Source organism: Mustela nivalis (assembly GCF_964662115.1).
Source record: "Mustela nivalis genome assembly, chromosome: 7".
Classification (NCBI taxonomy): Eukaryota; Metazoa; Chordata; class Mammalia; order Carnivora; family Mustelidae; genus Mustela; species Mustela nivalis.
The window spans coordinates 76,080,129-76,098,552 of record NC_139026.1 but is presented as its reverse complement, the minus strand read 5'-3'; the positions used below and the strand labels follow the sequence as shown (position 1 = coordinate 76,098,552).

Here is an 18,424-nt window from a genome sequence, read left to right as displayed (position 1 = left end):
CATAGAAGAATAAGTTCTGAGCATCTTATTATCTCTCAGAAAATTTTAATTTTTCATTAGGTCATGTCAGTCTTTTCCATTAGAAACTGAACTCTATGAATATATCTCCTTTTCTTATAGCAAAATTGAGTCTATAGCCCTTATTTTTAATAAACTGTTAACATAAGGCAGGGAAAAGATTACTTGAAAAATAAGATGTGTTCCTGTTCATATTAAATAAACCAGGAATCCCATTAAGCTATTTATTGAGCTCATACCACAATCAAGGCACTATCAGGTGTTAAAGTTGTATTAAGACATAATGTTTGCATTCAAAGAAGTGAAAGCCTTCACAGACAAGAGAGTTTTTGACATGAACTCCAATGAGGGCAGCCTCTGTTGGGAAGGGAAAGGAAGACCAGGGGACAAGTGCAGAAAGAGGGACCTTGGAGAGCAGGTCCATAGCAGTGGGACATAGACTTGCTTCTTCTAATGCAGGTTTTCATGCAGGAGAGCAAGTTACTATTAGATAGGATATGTATTAATATTAACCTACTGCAGTATGGCTTTAGAGAGATATGGGGAAATTAGTAGTTTGGAAGTTATGGTGCAGACCAGGAAAAAAAACGTATAAAGAGCCTGAAATCAACAAGGAAGCTGAAAAAGTAATAGCTTTCCTTAATTAAGAATAAAATATTAATGATATAAGTTTAGTCATTCCATTTGATTCTATTGTATATGTGTACAGGAAATATATATATTATATGTAGATGAAATATAGGAAAATACTACAGACCCCCCCAATTTACATGAGGAAACTCTGGCTCAGAGAAGTCCAGGGACTAAGTCACAAACTTCTAAACTTAGTTGGTTGATTCCCAAGGACTATGACAGTTTACAGGTAGGAAATAACTAGAAACAACAACCCTAGAGGCATCTGTAGGACATGATGGATAGAGGACAAGGAGCATGTGGGTGTGAAGGCCAAAAAGAATGTGAGGAGTCAACCCTGTACTCTGTCCAGTTTAAGCCAATGCGGCTGGTAAAAGAATCAAAGGAGCCAGTGTTCAGAAAGGTAGAGGAGTGTTTAATCACAAGAGAAGAAAAAGAAAGAGTGAATGGAAAGAAGCAGGGCTTTTGTCTATGGCTAAGGGAAAAGACAGTAAAAAATCTCCCTGGAAAAAGCAACTAGAAAGCTGGATAAAACTGATAAAATCACCATTTTGGCAATCTGGAAATAGACCAAAGGCACAGAACAATCTGAAAAGCGTTTATAAAAACTGTTGACCTTTGGGTAAGAACAATGAGAATCTGTGGCATTCTGGTCTGGGGTCACACCCATTCCTCCCTTAGCAAATGAAGATTCAATGACTGGAAGGCTCAGTTTGGGTGGGACTGGCTGTGAGACTGGCATGTCTCTGCTAAAGTTGAGAGGGCTCCTCAGATTTGGAGTGGTGGGCAATGCACTCATCCAGCAACACCATCAGTCAAAGTGAAGGTGGGCCAGTGGGGAAGACCAATGGCTCTACTGGCCTGAAGTTGCAGTTGGAAGCTGGGGCGAGAGGAGGCTAGATAATAATATTCTTGGCTGAGGCTGTGTGAATGATCAGTAGAGACAGAAGACCGCTTAAATCAGCACAGTCTCCAGGCTACCATGAGGCTTGAATATGCAAACAAGAGATGTAAAAGAGTCCAGTAGACTTGAAAATGGTCTGATCTTTAAAATGCATTCCCCTCTGCATACACTGGTCTATCAGCAGACAAGAGCTTACTGGCTCTAGGTAGTTTGTTTAGTCATCTCTGTTCAATAACTGTTTGACCCCATAACCTACACAGACATAGGGGCAAGCCCTAGAAGGCTGGAATCACACACACACACACACACACACACACACACACACACACACAGAAATATTAAACCATATAGTGAGTAGAGATATTGGCAACTGCATACCAGAGGATTTTATAGATTTAGTCTAAGCAAGTTACTAAGCAAACAAAACTAACCAAAGCCACTTTCAGTGGAGGAAATCAGAATACAGAGTTGCTATCATAGGTTACCTAAAATATCCAATATTCAGCAGGAAAAAAAAAAAAAAGAGAGAGAGAGAGAGAGAGACATTCGAAGACATAGTAAACTATTACTATTTAGTAAACTGAAAAAAAGGCAATCAAAATAAATTGTCTCTGAATACAGATACTGGATGTAGCCAGTATATGAACATTATAAAAATGTTCAAAGAATTAAAGGAAATTGTATTTGAAAAACACGAAAAGCATAACAACAATGAATGCACAATTAGCAATTTCCAAGAAGGAAAGAGGCATTAAAAAAAGAACCAACAGAGATTCTGGAGTTGAAAAGCACAAGAGCTGAGATGAAAAATACACCACAGGGACTTGACAGCAGATTCCAGACAGCAGGAGGAAAAAAAAAAATCAGTGAACACAAAAAAAGACTCAGAGAAATGATACAATCTGAAGAACAGAAGAATGAATAAGGAAAAATGAACCATCTCAGAAACTTGTAGAATAACAAAAATACCAATATATGTGTAATTGGAGTAAATTATTTGAAGACATAATGGCTGAAAACTTCTCAAATTGTTAATTAAAAAACCCTACACATCTAAGAAATTCAACCCTAAGAAAAATACAGAGTCACATTAGACACATCCTATTCAAACTGTTGAAAGACAAAAGTAAAGAAATAAATTTGAAAGTATCAAGAGAAAAACAATTCATCACATACAAAAAATATCAATACAGTTCCTAACTTCCCATATAAAACAAGAGAGGATGGAGCACAGTGAAATAATATTCATTTTGCTGAAAGAAAAAAAAAAAAACACACACAACAAAGTATTGACCAAGAATTCTGTATCCAGCAACACAATTCAACAATGTAGAAAAAATAAGGATATTCCCAGATAAACAAAGACCAAGAAAATTTGTTGCTATTCATTCTCTGCCTTGCAAGAAACACTTACCACTTTATGTGGAAAGAAACTTATTTCAGAAATGGCAAATATATGGTTTAATAAACATATTTATAGATATATTTTTTTCTCACATCCTCCCTTCCTTCAAAGACATAAAGTTATAAGAAATGATTATATCTCTGTATTATTCGATTTAAAACATACAAGGGTAATGTATCTCAGACTAAAAGCATGGTGCATAGCAAAATGCCTGTATTTTACAGAATTAAGGTCAGTATTAATCTGAAGTAGACTGTGATAAATTAAAATACATATTATAATTCCTCCAACAAACAGCAGGAAAAAATGAAAAACAGTTTTAAAATTTAAAGGATTAAAATGGTAAAATAAAAAATATTTATCTAGCACAAAAGAAAACAGAGAAGGAGCAACAGAATCCCTGCCATAAAAATCTTACGTGATCTATAGAATTCCTTTTTGATTTTTAAACTTTATTAAATAATAATAAGTCATTAACAACTTTAACTAGAAAATCAAACAGAAATTACTATGCTGTTATCAAAGCACATTATCCAGGTTTGGTGAAATTGAAAAAAAAAAAATCAGTATACATATATAACGTCACACACACACACACACACACACACACACACACACACCCAGAATAATAATAATAATGTTTGCAGAATGTCAGGGTTTATGGCAATCATTCTTTATATTCATTTATATATTCATTCTATCATCTCAACCTCTGAAAGAAAGCAAGAGAAGCATAGACCCGAATGGGAACTCACTTTATAAATTTATGTGGATCTTTATAAAAGCTAGACTCAAATGTAAATGGAGAATTTACTACTTAGCACAAGGCATGTGCTCAATAAATATGTTAATTTTGCAGAGATGATTTTTGCGTAATTCAGAATAGCATGGCATTTGGCTGTCTCAGACAGATGTCTCAATTTAGAAGACCAATACTCTAACCCCTGAGACAGAGAGCCTCACAAGATGTCTCAATCTCAAATTTAGATCAGAAGACCTTATGATTTGTACAGAAAAATTAACTCATAGCCTTGAACAGAAGAGTCCAATTACCTGAATTTCTTCAACTACTGATTTGAACTGGGGAGTACGCTCGGTCATGTTTTTAACCAATTCCATTGCGTTATCAAATCCTTTCACATATTCTCCATACATCTTAAGGAATGGTGCCAATTTCTGAAGGATGTCACCAATTCTAGGGGTTGTTTCCCTGTACAAAGAAACAAAGCATTAAGATTTCTTACAGAGTATGTGAATTAATAGGACTCCAAATGAAGTGATCACTTTCTATACCCTGTACAAGAAACAAAGCATTAAGATTTCTTACAGAGTATGTGAATTAATAGGACTCCAAATGAAGTGATCACTTTCTATACACTCCCTGTGCTTTATCAGACCCACCTTGCTGTGACATGGGTAGAGAATAAAGTAGTACCTTTTTAAAGGGAGTTTAGGAATGACATAGTAAAAAGACCTGCTATGGAGCTTTTAAAGCTCCAGATTACCCCCTGATATCTCATCTCCACTAGTCAAAAGATAGTTTGGAGAGCAGAGATGAAATTCCTTCCAACCAAAGCTAGAAGTATACCACAATTCCTATCAGTGGTCTTTATGGTAAAAATTTAACACCCATGTTTGGCTATAGCTCTCTGTGCAGTATTGTTTCAATTTAAAAGCGAGTAACACAGCACCTAACGTGACTGCCTGAGACACATCATTTGCCGTCTACTCCTCTTACCATTCTTGCATTCGTTTTTCCAGCTCTGGCAATAGGAATTTACTATGGAAGGCATTTATTGATGAAATATTAGAAAAGATTTTATTCACCATCTCTGCTGGAAATGAGCCTCGATTTGCTTCTTCTAATAATTTGCAGTAAAATACCTGAATAAGAGAATAAAGCAAACATTACTTTAAATTTATTGGTTCCCACCCAGCACTGTGCTAGGCATAGAGTGGGCTCTCAGTAACTTTTGTTCAATCAACAAAAAGGTTCATGGTTCAAGAAATAAATCATTTTTGAAATGTCTGAATATATGCTTTGATTGAGAAGAAGGAATTAGAATTAGAAAACTTGACTCTAACCTAAGCCATGCTTCTATCTAGGGGATTTTAATCTTTCTATGCCAGAGAATTTCCAACTGAGGGAAAGGGATTTACTCCTATCTACACGTAGAGTTAAGAGAGATGGAAAACTTTATATACAACTGTGGTATTTTTCACTCCTCTTTATGTTTTGAATGATTTTGTGGCATGTATATCATACTGCCCTTTACTGTAATTTGTTGGCATAAATCTCATTTTCCCTATTAAAACTGTACTCCCCCTTGGGGAGGGAGGCCATCATAGTTTAGCTCCCCCAGCAGAACAGGTGCTTAGTTAGTTATCTGGTCAGTGGATAAGTAAAAGTATTTCAGCTCACAGATGTTTCCCTGCTTTTAAGTAATAATGCATGATAACCTGAACACTTAAAAGAGAATAAAAGGATCTCCTGCACATAATAATGAATATCTTAAAAACAATAAAAAATAATTGCAGTCTTAAGCTATACTCCACTAGAGCTACTATACCTCTTAATTACCATTCTGTTAAATGTAGGCAGAAGGAGGTCTGTTCCCTCATAATGTCCAGATGGTTGTTAATTTTCTAAATTCACCTCCACTGCATTTTCTTGGTAGGCAAAAAGAACACAAAATTATGTCCTTAAAAACTCCAATAGATAGGATATTGTAAGTATTTAATACTCTAAAATTCTAAAAGGTCAACAATAGTAGCTGACAAGCTAATATGGCTAAAATAACAAAAAATAAAAAAAACAAAAACCCACAAAACCTGATTAAGAGGAAAAAACATGGGAATACCTAATATTTCAGGTCTGTAATGCCCATGAGGAGAAAAATTGTTTCAAATGTACCAATTCAACATGAATTGATGGACTTACAGTGAAATTCTTTGGAAAGTTAGTGTTTAAGTCACAAACTCATTATTTCAAAGAACAGAATCCTAATCTGATCCCTTAAGGCTCACTCTAACAGGGCTAGAGTTCACTCTGGGAACCAATGATAAGAAGGTTGCCCAGGATGGCATGTTCCCTTGAAGCTCCAGTTTTCCAATGGCAGAAGTCGGATAGTTCTTTTTAGAATCAACACTCAAACATGGCAACTTTCTCTTCTAGTCAGAGGAGACTCTATGAACAATCTATCAATTATCTTATTTTTTTTTTTATCATTAAAACAATTTTAAGAGGCCTTGGTTTTCAAGTGCTTCTTATGATGTATTTTAAAATTTTGCTTGTAAATGTACATGTATTTGAAATGATACTCAAGCCTCCACCATGATGAGAGTACAAAATGTGAGAAAGTAGTATGTCATTTCCAACAAATATTGACCATGCAACTTTACACCAGGCACTGTATTAGATGTCTCCTACAAGCTTGAACAAGTAAGTGAAGGCTCAAAATTCTTCTGGCCCTATTACTCCGTCAATTCAGATGACTCACATGGGGGTGAAGAGTGCATGAGACAGAATCAGTGACATATTCATGTACGAATGAGAATCGCCAGTCTCTTATTTGGGTTATAATGGTAATAGATATGTATAATATAACAGATCCTACGGATCTAGGATCATAATAAATGGACAAGAAACATAGTAGTGTTGATTTTTGAAAGATACGGATCAAGGCATTTTGTGACTCAGAGTCCTTGAATCTGTTCTTTATGAACTGAAACCCTTTGTGTCTGGTGAATTCACTGCCAAAGCTAAAAATCCTAAAGGTTTTCTTAAAGAAAAAGCTTCTACTGACCAAGAACAGTCATGTCCTTTATAGTTTCTAAAACCCCTTGATTACTAAAAATAATGTACAATGCCAAAAAATAATCCTGAAAGGGAAAATCTTACCTGATCTAAGAGGTCAAGTCGGTTGACATAAGCTCTTTCTGTAAGCAAAAGTTCGTTGGCTATTTTGTGAAGCTTTTGCTCATTAGTTTCCTAAAAATACAATAGATGTTCACATATTAGAAAATAAATCCTGGACATATTTTTCAGGTAATAAACAACCTTATCAAGTATCAAAACAGTTTTCTCAAGCTTCTCAGGTACTCAATTCCTTTCAGCCATGAAGGACCATCCAACCAGAAATGAACAAAATTAAAAATAAATAATCTGCTAGGTTTAACTTATAACATCTTTAGCCTAAATTTAGTCAAAATTAACATTATCATCTTTGTCCTTGAAACAACTTTTATCTTTCTCAGACAGCGTATTTGGCTCATTTTCTTCCCACCTCTCTCAGACCACACTTTTAGCTGTGATTTCATCAATCTATCAGATACCTTGTCTAATTATTAGCATTATGCAACCAACTTTTTGCCTTTTTAAAAAATGTTAGAGAAAATTTCAATCACATATAACAGTAAAATGAACCAGTATGTACCCATTACTGAGCTTCAACAGCTATCAATTCATTGCTAATCTTGTTTCATCTATGCTCACCTCCCTCTACCCATATTATTTTAAATACAAACATTTTATTATTTCCTTAAATATATTTGTATAGTTTTGCCAGTTCCATGAGAATGGGAACATTTTTTTCTTGCTAACACTAACTCTCTTTCTTCAAAAAAATACTGGCATTCAATAAAATATTGCTGAATGAATGAATGAGTAACAATCATCCAAAATTAACTACTGTTGGACATTTATTACCACTTTGGCCTGCTGTTAATGTAAGTCCAAACTCATCTTTTCAGGAAAACCTCTCTCCTACTACCTCCCTCCCTACCCCATGCCACCCACCCCACCCCACCAGAACTTTACCAGTCTGGTAATGGTTCCATCCCTTTCCAGTTACCTGGCTTTGGTATCTTGAATCACTCTAAACTTAGTTCCCTACCACAAAACCCAGCTGTTATGAGCTCCTACTCATATTAGTATCCAACATTAAAATTTTCATCACTGCCACCCAGTTTTGCTCATACCATATTTCAAGTCCAGGCCAGTCATCAGCTCCCAGTTGATCTGATTCTACCATTTTTTTTTAAAAGATTTTATTTAATTTTTTGACAGAGAGAGATCACAAGTAGGCAGAGAGTCAGGCAGAGAGAGAGGGGGAAGCAGGCTCCCTGCTGAGCAGAGAGCTGGATGTGGGGCTCAATCTCAGGACCCTGAGATCACGACCTGAGCTGAAGGCAGAGGCTTAACCCACTGCGGGTGCCCCTACCTTTCTTTCTTTCTTTTTATTTTTTTGGGCTAGTTAGACCCACTTTGTATGCTGTTGTATGAGCAATCTTTCTTTTTTTTTTTTTTAGATTTTTTATTTTATTTGACAGAGAGAGAGATCACAAGTAGGCAGAGAGGCAGGCAGAGAGAGGAGGAAGCAGGCTCCCTGCTGAACAGAGAGCCCGATGTGGGACTCGATCCCAGGACCCTGAGATCATGACCCGAGCCGAGGGCAGCGGCTTAATCCACTGAGCCACCCAGGCGCCCCTGTATGAGCAATCTTTCTAACTCTGCTTTGCCAAGATCTTCCTACTTGCCATAGAAGGAAAACTTCCAACAGTCCTCTGTTCACCAGCAGAATAAAATCTAGACTCTATGTATCATTCAAGGTTGTTCAAATCCCATCTCTACTCACTTCCTCAGATGTTTTTCTCGTTGTATCTCTGCAGGTACCCTTCCCTCCAAACAAACCAATCTAATACACTGTTATCCAAACATGTCCATTCCCAAACCTTTCTTCTTTCCATCCTCTCTGCATGGCATACATTCTTGCTTTATCTCTCTAGGTGTTTAAGACTTACTTTGTTTTTGGATGGCCTCCTGAATTCCTTCCATTTCTTGTCCATGGAGCCTTCTTCAACTATCCAAAGCTCTTGGGCTTGGTCCTATCAGAACTCATTTTCTATTTTTTTACCCCCCCCCCACTTTTTTTCATTTTGTATTTTACATCTGAACATTTTTTTTTTTTTTTTTGAAAAATTTCTACCTAGCTACTTGCTGAAGTATCCTTTTCATTCTAGGCAAGTATGAAGCCCAGTAAGTGTTTAGTAAAAACTAATAGGAAAGCAGAACAAAGTATATTCTAAACCAGTGTCTAATTTGTGTGAAGACTACATTTTAAACTATGTATAAAATGCTATTAAGCTATAGGAATGCTTCACTGTGTTCGACATAGGTGGTCTACTTTTATGCTTTATGCAATATCTGTTTTTTTTTTTTAAGATTTTATTTATTTGACAGAAAGAGATTACAAGTAGGCAGAGAAGCAGGCAGAGAAAGATGGGGAAGCAGGCTCCCTGCTAGGCAAAGAGCCCGATGCAGGGCTTGATCCCAGCATCCTGAGATCATGACCTGAGCTGAAGGCAGAGGCTTAACCCACTGACCCACCCAGGTGCCCCTATGCAATATCTGTTCGAATATGAAAAATTATCATTTTGCTTTTTACAGCAGCACTGGAATGAGGTATTTTTATGTGAAGTCTTCAGGTAAAGTAACATAATACTATGTAAATAATTAGTGGTCTCAAAAATATTGAGATAAAAACTATGTAGTCATTAAATCCCACAAGTAGCCAAGGTTTTGGTTAAACAAATTCAGGTTAAAGTATTAGCATTATCATTTGCCTATTTGACATCCTTTCCTTCCATTTCTTAATGATATCCAGATTTGTTCAGTGTTCTATGTGTAGGCTTTCCTTTGGAGAAATTATCCTCATGCCCCAGATCAAAAGGACGGCCCTGACTGGTATAAAATCGAGAATACAGAGTGACTGGTTCAGGAGCCAATGAAACATGAGGGTAGATGCACTGGGTCTCCCTCCTCTCCACCCCACACTTTTCTCCTATCACCAGCTTCTGTTAACAGAGCTTCTCTTTTTCAGAATGTTGTATAAATGGAATCACACAGTATGTGCCTTTTGAGACTTGTGTCTTCCACTTCTCAAAATGCATTTGAGACACATCCTTGTTGTCATTAGTATTAGTGGGGGCTCTTTCCAAGCCCTGAGTTTTATTCTAATAGTGATACTACTCTATCTTTTTGACTCATTCACATACTTTCATATGCTCTGATTCTAGTTTTAACAAATACCTCTAAAGAAAACCACCCAGCAAAGTTTGTGCCATCTTTTAATACATTTTTTATGAGTCAGCAAATTCATTAACCAACAGGTCATATGGTCAGTTATTGCTATGCAGTGAAGTCACTCCTGAGGTGTTCCACATCCTACAGGATCTTAAATAGGAAGCTTATAATAAATGATCTTTTGCTGACTCTAAATCATACTTTAGCTGAACTTGGCAAATTGAAGGTATTCTGATCATAATTTGCAAAATCCAAGGGAGATGTCAGCAGTTATTAGCAAAAACCTGTGTCCTTCCACAGATGGTCTTCTAATGTCAAGTCCCTGACCTTGCCAAAACCAACACAAGATAATCAAGAGTAAACTTGCTGACATTCAGCTTCATCACATCATATAGGTTTATGAAAAATTACTAGGGATTTTTGTGGTGGGGGTGAGGAAATCACGGACCCAAACAACAATTTCACTAGAAGAACAGCTAACACTTATTCACTGATCCCTTGTTAGGCACAAGACACTGTTATATTTTATTTACGTAAGTTGACTAAGCCTTACGATAAGTCTATAGCATAGATACATTATTCCTGTTTTATAGGCAGCACACACATAGAACAAAACAAAAATTCCAAGGCTCAGAGAGGCCAGGTGACTTGTCCAAAGTTACGCTGTTAAAAGGTAACTAAATCCGATTCCAATCACATAGGAAAGCATGGGACTTTACATTATGGTTCTCACTCTTACTCTTCTCTGCAACTAGAAACAAGACTGTAATAAGTGTCTGCATGGGATACAGACTAACAAATTATAAACTACCCACTTGAAAATGAAATGTGGTATCTACCAGGCATTTGAATTTACACATTCTTTCTCTAATATAATTTCTAATTATAACAGGCTTCTCAGCATCTTAAGAATTATCAGATATTAAAAATTCAGTCATATTTGATGTAATGATATAATGGTTTCTAACTTTATTTCATTTCACTTGTTTTTTTTAAGATTTATTTACTTATTTATTTGACAGAGAGACAACAAGAGAGGGAACACAAGCAGGGGAAGCAGGAGAGGGAGAAGCAGGCTTCCCACTGAGCAAGGAGCCCAAAGTGGGGCTCGATCCCAGGACCCTGGGATCATGACCTGAGCCAAAGGGAGATTCTTAACGACTGAGCCTCCCAATTTCATTTTATTTTTTAAAAAAGTTTTATTAATTTGAGAGAGAGAGAAAGAGTGGGGTGAGGAGCAGAGGGAAGGGGAGAAGCAGACTCATTGCTGAGCAGAGAGCCCAAAGCAGAGCTCCATCCCAGGATCCTAAGATCATGACCTGAGCCGACAGCAGAGGCTTAATAGACTGAGCCACTCAGGCACCCCTGATGGGTTCTATCTTTAAAAAATTAGTTACTGAAACTCAATGTGAGTACATTTAGGGAGAAATACCTGATCGGTCTGTGAACATGGGCCTCTACTACTCTGTCCGACTTATGCTTAAATAACAAACCTGTTTTAAAATTGCTGATACACTTGAGATACAGCATGATATATATTTTTAAAAGATATTTATTTATTTATTTGACAGAGAGATCACAAGTAGGCAGAGAGCTGAGCAGAGAGCCCGATGTGGGGCTCGATCCCAGGACCCTGAGATCATTACCTGAGCTGAAGGCAGAGGTTAAACCCACTGAGCCACCTAGGTGCCCCAGCATGGAAATTTTTTTAAGTAGAAAGTTAAATATGTCAAGTTATATAATATTGTCTCATATTATTTGCCACTTAAAACTATGTATCCCTACATTGTGCTCAGCACTTTACTAAGTCATATATTCTTAATGATTTTTTTGGAAAATACTAATAGCCACACAATATTGATTTAACAACAAAGAAATCCCATTAGCCTAATACACAGACTTCACTTAACATAATGAGAATATGCTATAGAAAAGCCATCTTACCTTTGATATTCCTCTATAAAATAAGCAGATTTTTTTTCACTTGCAAAGAATCACCACGTCCCTACACTGAAAGCTGATTCTCAGAGTACTGCCTCAAACAAAAATACAATAGAGTATGTCTAAACGATCCCAACTGAAAAGGTAAGATGCATGCCTCTTACAGCAAAAAAGGACACAATTTACTTTCCTCTGCTTCTCTCTCCTCTCTGCACAGTGCACTTGCTAGGCTAGGACTGTGTGCCTTCGCATGTGTGGCAGCCTTTCAGCAGAGATCCTCTGCCTTCCCACTAGGTCAGGTTCAGTCTGGTGGTGAGTCACTGTGCCTGCTGGCTCCTGAATGCGCAGCACTGTCGGTTCTGCCTCCCTACTTACAGATGTCACCAGCTCCTGCTGCTCCTTTTCAGACCTTTTGGCATGACTCTTCCATATGGCAGGAGCCCAGACAAAGAGCCCCCACTGCTGCTCACAGACTTCATTTACTGGGTAGGCAGAAGACGCTTGTGTGGAGCCAGCAATTCATTCTTCAGTGCCATACGCATTGCCACATGCCTCAAAACACCAAGTAGGGGAGAAGACATTTTGGAAAGAACTTCATAAAGGTTCATCAACAATTAGAGTTTTCTGGAAGATGCTTTAAGGGCAAAACCTTCAATTACATAAAAATGAATCAGATATTGATTTCATGCTTTCCTACTCAATTGTACTTTTTAACTTTTCAGTGCATATTCTCATGATTTTATTTAAAGCAGGAAGAATTTTTTTCTAAATACATTGAATCAAAACTATTAAAAGTTCTTACAGTTCTTTCTATATATTCACTATAGGTTATATTTAAAATAATATGTATATAAATTATTGGGTTTTTTACAACCAGAATGAATGTTTCTAGGTCCTGGAAGTTTCTAACCAATTAATTAAATTCTTCCACGAAGAAGGCAAATGTGGCTTTGTATGAATACGTATGTTTCCGCTTTCCCTGAAGTCCATTCTTTCAAAGTAAGATGAGTCAACTTAGGGAATAAACACTTGATTTTGTACAATTCGTGAGATGCATCAACATTTTGATAGCTCATTTTTAATGTCTTCCTAGACATTAAAGTCTTCCATGTGGCTCCAGATGATAATTTAAAATGAGATGACAATGATATTTGAATGTCACATAATTGGCCTATCATCTCAAAAAGCATCTTAAAGTCTCTAACCTGTCTTGACACCTTCATTCCAATATTCCAGAACTGTACAGATTTTTTTCTCATTATACTAAAGATCAGGGAAGCCAAGGGAGGCGATCACAAGTGGGAGACAGCGAGGGCCCCAACAATTTAGAGAGTATTTACTGGGTGCTAGGCAAACTGTATGTGTTTCACATGAATTATCTAATGGAATCCTACTCATATCTTGGGAAGCAGATATCATTATCTTCTCATTTTATAGATAAGGAAGCAGTGTCTTAATGAGGATGGGGAACCTGCCTAACATCATATAGCTAGGAAGTAACTGAACCAGGATTCCTATCTTGGTCTGTAAAAATAAAGTTCTTGCTTTGTTATGGCTCTTTAAGAGACGCCCCTATGGATTTGTGAGATAAGAAGATAAGGGAGGGAGCTGAGTGGAATTCTTGTTGCTGAACTTTGGGCGCCAGTAAGTGAGGTGTGCTGGGAACAGGACTCCTCTAAAACACCGAATAACATCTGGAAGGCTGTGGTCCAAGGCCATTTTTGCTGGCTATAAGCGGGGTCTCTGCAACCAGAGGGAACACACAGCTCTTCTTAAAATCGAAGGTGTATATGCTCAAGATGAAACAGAATTCTATCTAAGCAAGAGATGTGCTTACGTGTACAAAGCAAACAACAACACAGTGACTCCTGGTGGCAAACCAAACAAAACCAGAGTAATCTGGGGAAAAGTAACTCGTGCTCACGGGAACAGCGGCATGGTTTGTGCGAAATTCCAAGGCAACCTTCCTGCTAAAGCCATTGGCCACAGAATCCTTGTGATGCTGTACCCAAGGATTTAAATTTAATGAAAAGTAAATAAAGGTGTAGATTCGTTCTCTCGTATTTAAAAAAAAAAAAAAAAAGAGAGACTAAAGTACAGATTTTGTGTTCAATTAAGATCATATAATAATGCCATAAGGAAGGTCACATGGTCTCAGGGAAGATCTGTAATCAGCAAGAAATTATCCCCAGGTTCACATTACAGGAAAAAGAATACTCACTATGATACACACGTTATCCCTTTCCCAGGGCTTTAATGTATAGTATCACAAGAATAAACAGTTTTTACTTTAGCATGATCCTTCAGGAAGCTTTGGGAGCAAAGTCCAAGCCTACTTTTGCCCCAGCACCACTATTTTTCCAATCTGATGTCCTCTACACTATTTATTCAGTTCAAAACAGAGAATAGTCAAGTGAGAAGTTTTAATCAGAAGGTTTACATTATATCCTTTTGAGATAGGGCAGGGAGAAGGACAAAGAGAGCTTGGACTGAGAAGCACAATTTAGTTAAGCTTGCACAAGATCAGACAGGAAGTAAGTGGTAGTAAATAGAGAACTTTGTTCTTCTTATGCCCAGTTTAGTATACATTAGACTAAACTGTCCTTTGCCTTTTGCAGAAATTAAAGATCAGGCACTAAGGACAATTTAATATATGCTCACAATCAATAACTGAATTCACCTATCCCAAGTCCAAGCAGATGATCAAAGTAATTAGGTCACTAATAAGCGTTTCTGATGATAGTTCCCGAGTTAAAACCTCATGCACATAAGTGAGTGCACTATGTGGAAATAACCGATGGTCCTCAAGCAAGAGAAACAAACAAAATATAGGAAACCAGGGTTTAAAAAAGGAAGTGGCATGCAAAATTATTTCTGTGCATCCTGCAAAGGAGCACGTCAGCTTCACCGGGAACCGACAGCTGTTGGGATAGTCACCTGGCAGGATATGCTGAACATTGGATCTATCAAGGGAGATCTCAGGTCATGAATCTGTTCATCTTGACTTACAGATGAGGAAACAGGATTTTAATTTATGTTTTTTGAACAGACAGCTCTCATTATGTTTTAAGGCAGTGTTCTAAATCCTTTACGATTCAGTGATTTTTGCCTTGTAATGACTGTGTAAGACAGGTATTATTATTTCCACGTTGCAGATGAAGAAACTAAAGTACAGAGAGATTTAAGTGATCTGTTAGAGGTCATACAACTAGTAAGTAAGTGGCTGAGCTGGGCTGCAAACCTAGAAAGTCTGGCTCTTGAGCCTGTCTTCCTGACCCCCAGGGTGATGGTATATTGCTTTTGTTTTATTTTCTTTAGTTTTGTTTTATCATACAACGGCTGTGTTTTTAAGATTTCTCTCCCACCTATGCCAAACAATGTCTTTATATGCATTGTGACCTCCAAACACCTTGCTTTCCCAAAACTCCTGATTCATGTCAACATGCTGTTAAACCCCATCTTTGACTCCATTATCTCCTTGTTCTCTTGGTACTGCTGATCTGCAGTACCTCACTTGCCTCACTCCCACTGCACCTTTTTTTTTTGTTTGTTTGTTTCAGGCCACTCAGCAATGCTGGGGAGACCGTTGATTATACCCACTACCTTTGACCTTGGCCTTCAGAATCTTAGTCACAAGTCACCATGAGACCTAACCTTTTCCATTGTCCTCAACCCCTGGAGGCTATCTCACTGGCCTCTCTGGGGGCGCTTTCCTAATGGACACATTCAGCACCAAGCCTAAGAGTCACCTCTAAACTGTAGTCTTAGTATCTCACTCACTGAGTTCCAGACTCTCCCTACTCCTTGATTTATGCTAACAAGGAAGAATTCACCCTCTCAGCCATGCTCTGAACCTTGACTTTATCTTTGAGTTCTCTTTTCCCCTTTGACTCAAGATATCTTACATGATGGTTATTTATCTCAATACTCCTTTTCAGCTGTTTCCTCTTTGTACTTTCTGCAGTGCCTTGCAAACAGTATATGCGCAATGTAAATGTTCTGCTTTTATTAATTTGGTTACCCGGGTTCTATGAGCTAGTCAGCTATACTGTCCCAGTAAGGCCAAGGCTTCAAGATTCCTTATTCTAAATGATGACCATTCTTATAAGCTCACCAATAATCCTGTGCCCCCCTCCCCCAAATCCTGTGGTTCTCAGGACATTGTTCTCTCTTTTTTTTCCCTCTCACACAACTCAGTATGTTCCCCTTTTGATCGTGTTTGTGCTCTCCACGGCTCAGTCCTTGCCCTTCTCTTCCTGTTCCTGCACATTCTATTTTAGCAAAATTAATCACACCCTTATGTACATCCTCTTACATTCTTATCCTCTTTCCTGAGCTCCAGATCTGTATTTCCACTTGCTTCATTAATATCTCCAACGGACGTCCTACAGGTACCATAAACTCAGTAGTACAAAACTCAACCTAATTAGCTCCCTCCCATCATTCCAAACACAATTACGTTCTTTCCTGTCAGCCACCTCAACTATTTCATGAACATAGTGAGAAACCAAGACCTGCCAAAATTACAGTAAAGTACTACGTCTGAGGTCACCTAACTGGTAAGTGACAAAGCTGGAGTGTGAACTCATCTCTTTTAAATCTAAAGTCTTCATTCTTAACCAGTTGACTGTTAACGTTTCCAGAGTATTTCATTTTTGTCTGAGACATCTTCATGAGGACAGTCCACAAATGCCTCAAATTCAGTATGTCTAAACCCAGTTAAATTTTTGCTCTCCCAAATACGTTTGCTCCTTCTATTCTCTTGTAGTTCAGTAGGTGATACACCATCTGCCACTTCTTCCAAGCTAGGAGTTGAACATGGCTCATTCCCTACCTCCATCCAGGAGGCCCTCAGAAATCTCTCTTCCTTGTCCTAACCCACCGCCGCATCCGTCCAGGACCTCATCCTCTCACACCTGGATTACTGCAGTTGCTTACAACTGATCCATCTGTTTTCCTTTTATCTGACTCATTTCTCTAAAACCCACACAAATGTATAATCATGTCACTTCCATGCTTTAATTAAGTGCCTCAGAGGTCAGAGGCCAGATAGTATTAGACTTATGGAATGTTTGAAATAACACAGGAAAACTCCTATGTTTAATCCTACAAAACAGGATGCAGAATGACCATATACTAGGCTATTGAAAAAAAAAAAAGGTCCCCCCCCAAAATCAGCTCAGAAAAACAAGCTGAAATGTTAAATACTAAAGCAGCTCTCTTTGGATGATGGAAATATGGGTGATCTTTGTATTTTCTTTGCATTTTCTTGATTTTTTTATGAGGATTATTAACTTTTATCCACAATTTTAAAAAACCCAGTTTTCAGCAAGGAACAATACAGTTTAAGCATACAAACCCACTGCAATCCATAGCTTATGTTTTCTTTTTAAACCCATCCTTTTACACACAATTCTCTGGCCCTCTGGCCTCTTCTTATCAGGCCAGAAACACCCACAAATATGACATCTATCCACTTGTCTCTGACTAGATACAGCCACTCTTCACTACCTCACCACATTCCTGTCCATTCTCAACTACCCAGCAACTTCCCCATCATTTTGCTTTAAGCTAAATTCAACTGCTTTTCAGCAGTCTGCACCCCTAGTCAGCCCTCTCCCAGGCACAGGTCATTCCTTATCTGTGTTTGCGAAGCATGGATCATACCACAGTATGGGGATTTACTTATGTCTCTTTACTGTGTAGACTGAGGCTTTGGAGGTAGGGTATGTCTTGTTCATTTGTTTCTAGCACCTAGCACAGTATGCCCCACATACTGAATTTACAAATGGAACAGGTGTTTTTTTCAGGTACAGTCTCTGTGAAGTTCGTTTTTTTCTCATTTTACTTTCTTACACCTTTCCACTATACTAAATGGAGCCTCCAAAAATAAAGAACTTTCTAAATTCACCATTCAGTTCTAAGTGAGAACTTTCCCTGTAATACCAGCAAAAACAAAGACTGACTAGCGAAGCTGGATAATTCCATTGCTTCTGCTGTCTTTCACATTCTTTGAATGGAAGCTGAGTTGGCAAGAGAAGAAACAGCTAGGGAGTAACTTATTTGTCTTCAGGTCTAACATGATCTCAACAGCTGCCCCCTTTATTTTTCAAAAGAGAGCAAAGATATTTAAAGCCTCACAAAAAAAAAAGAACTTGTAGCCCGTCATAAGGAAGAGACAACCAAGGTTAGTATTATGTTTTAACTCACAGAAAACTCTGATACCTTATATTATATCCTGCAAAATCAACAGTGTTAAGGTTCACAATTAAGTGAAGTTAAAAGAAAAAAAAAAAAAGGAAAGTGTGTTAACCTGGATTATACCATTGGTTTTCTATTTGCACTACTTCTAAATTTGATTCTGTCATTCTTTTCCTTAAAAGATGATTATCTTCTTAATTTTTGAGTAGGTTCAAAGGTTTTAAACTCTCAGGGCTTA

General features: G+C 37.6%; 1 protein-coding gene and 1 pseudogene across 2 annotated transcripts in view; one reads left to right on the top strand and one right to left on the bottom strand.

Moving 5' to 3' along the window:
• The window catches only part of FGD4 (FYVE, RhoGEF and PH domain containing 4), a 205,269-nt gene that overhangs the window by 31,804 nt on the left and 155,041 nt on the right, over nucleotides 1-18,424 (bottom strand). The window contains exons 6-8 of the mRNA XM_082742459.1: nucleotides 6,862-6,951; nucleotides 4,699-4,844; nucleotides 4,014-4,170 (exon numbers count right to left, since the gene is read on the bottom strand). Coding sequence (XP_082598585.1) covers nucleotides 4,014-4,170; nucleotides 4,699-4,844; nucleotides 6,862-6,951 — 393 coding nt within the window. The remainder of the gene's footprint in view (nucleotides 1-4,013; nucleotides 4,171-4,698; nucleotides 4,845-6,861; nucleotides 6,952-18,424) is intronic.
• Nucleotides 9,380-14,048, top strand: LOC309868833 (large ribosomal subunit protein eL33 pseudogene; annotated as a pseudogene). The gene is made up of 2 exons: nucleotides 9,380-9,446; nucleotides 13,635-14,048. The product of its transcript is annotated as a large ribosomal subunit protein eL33 pseudogene (transcript).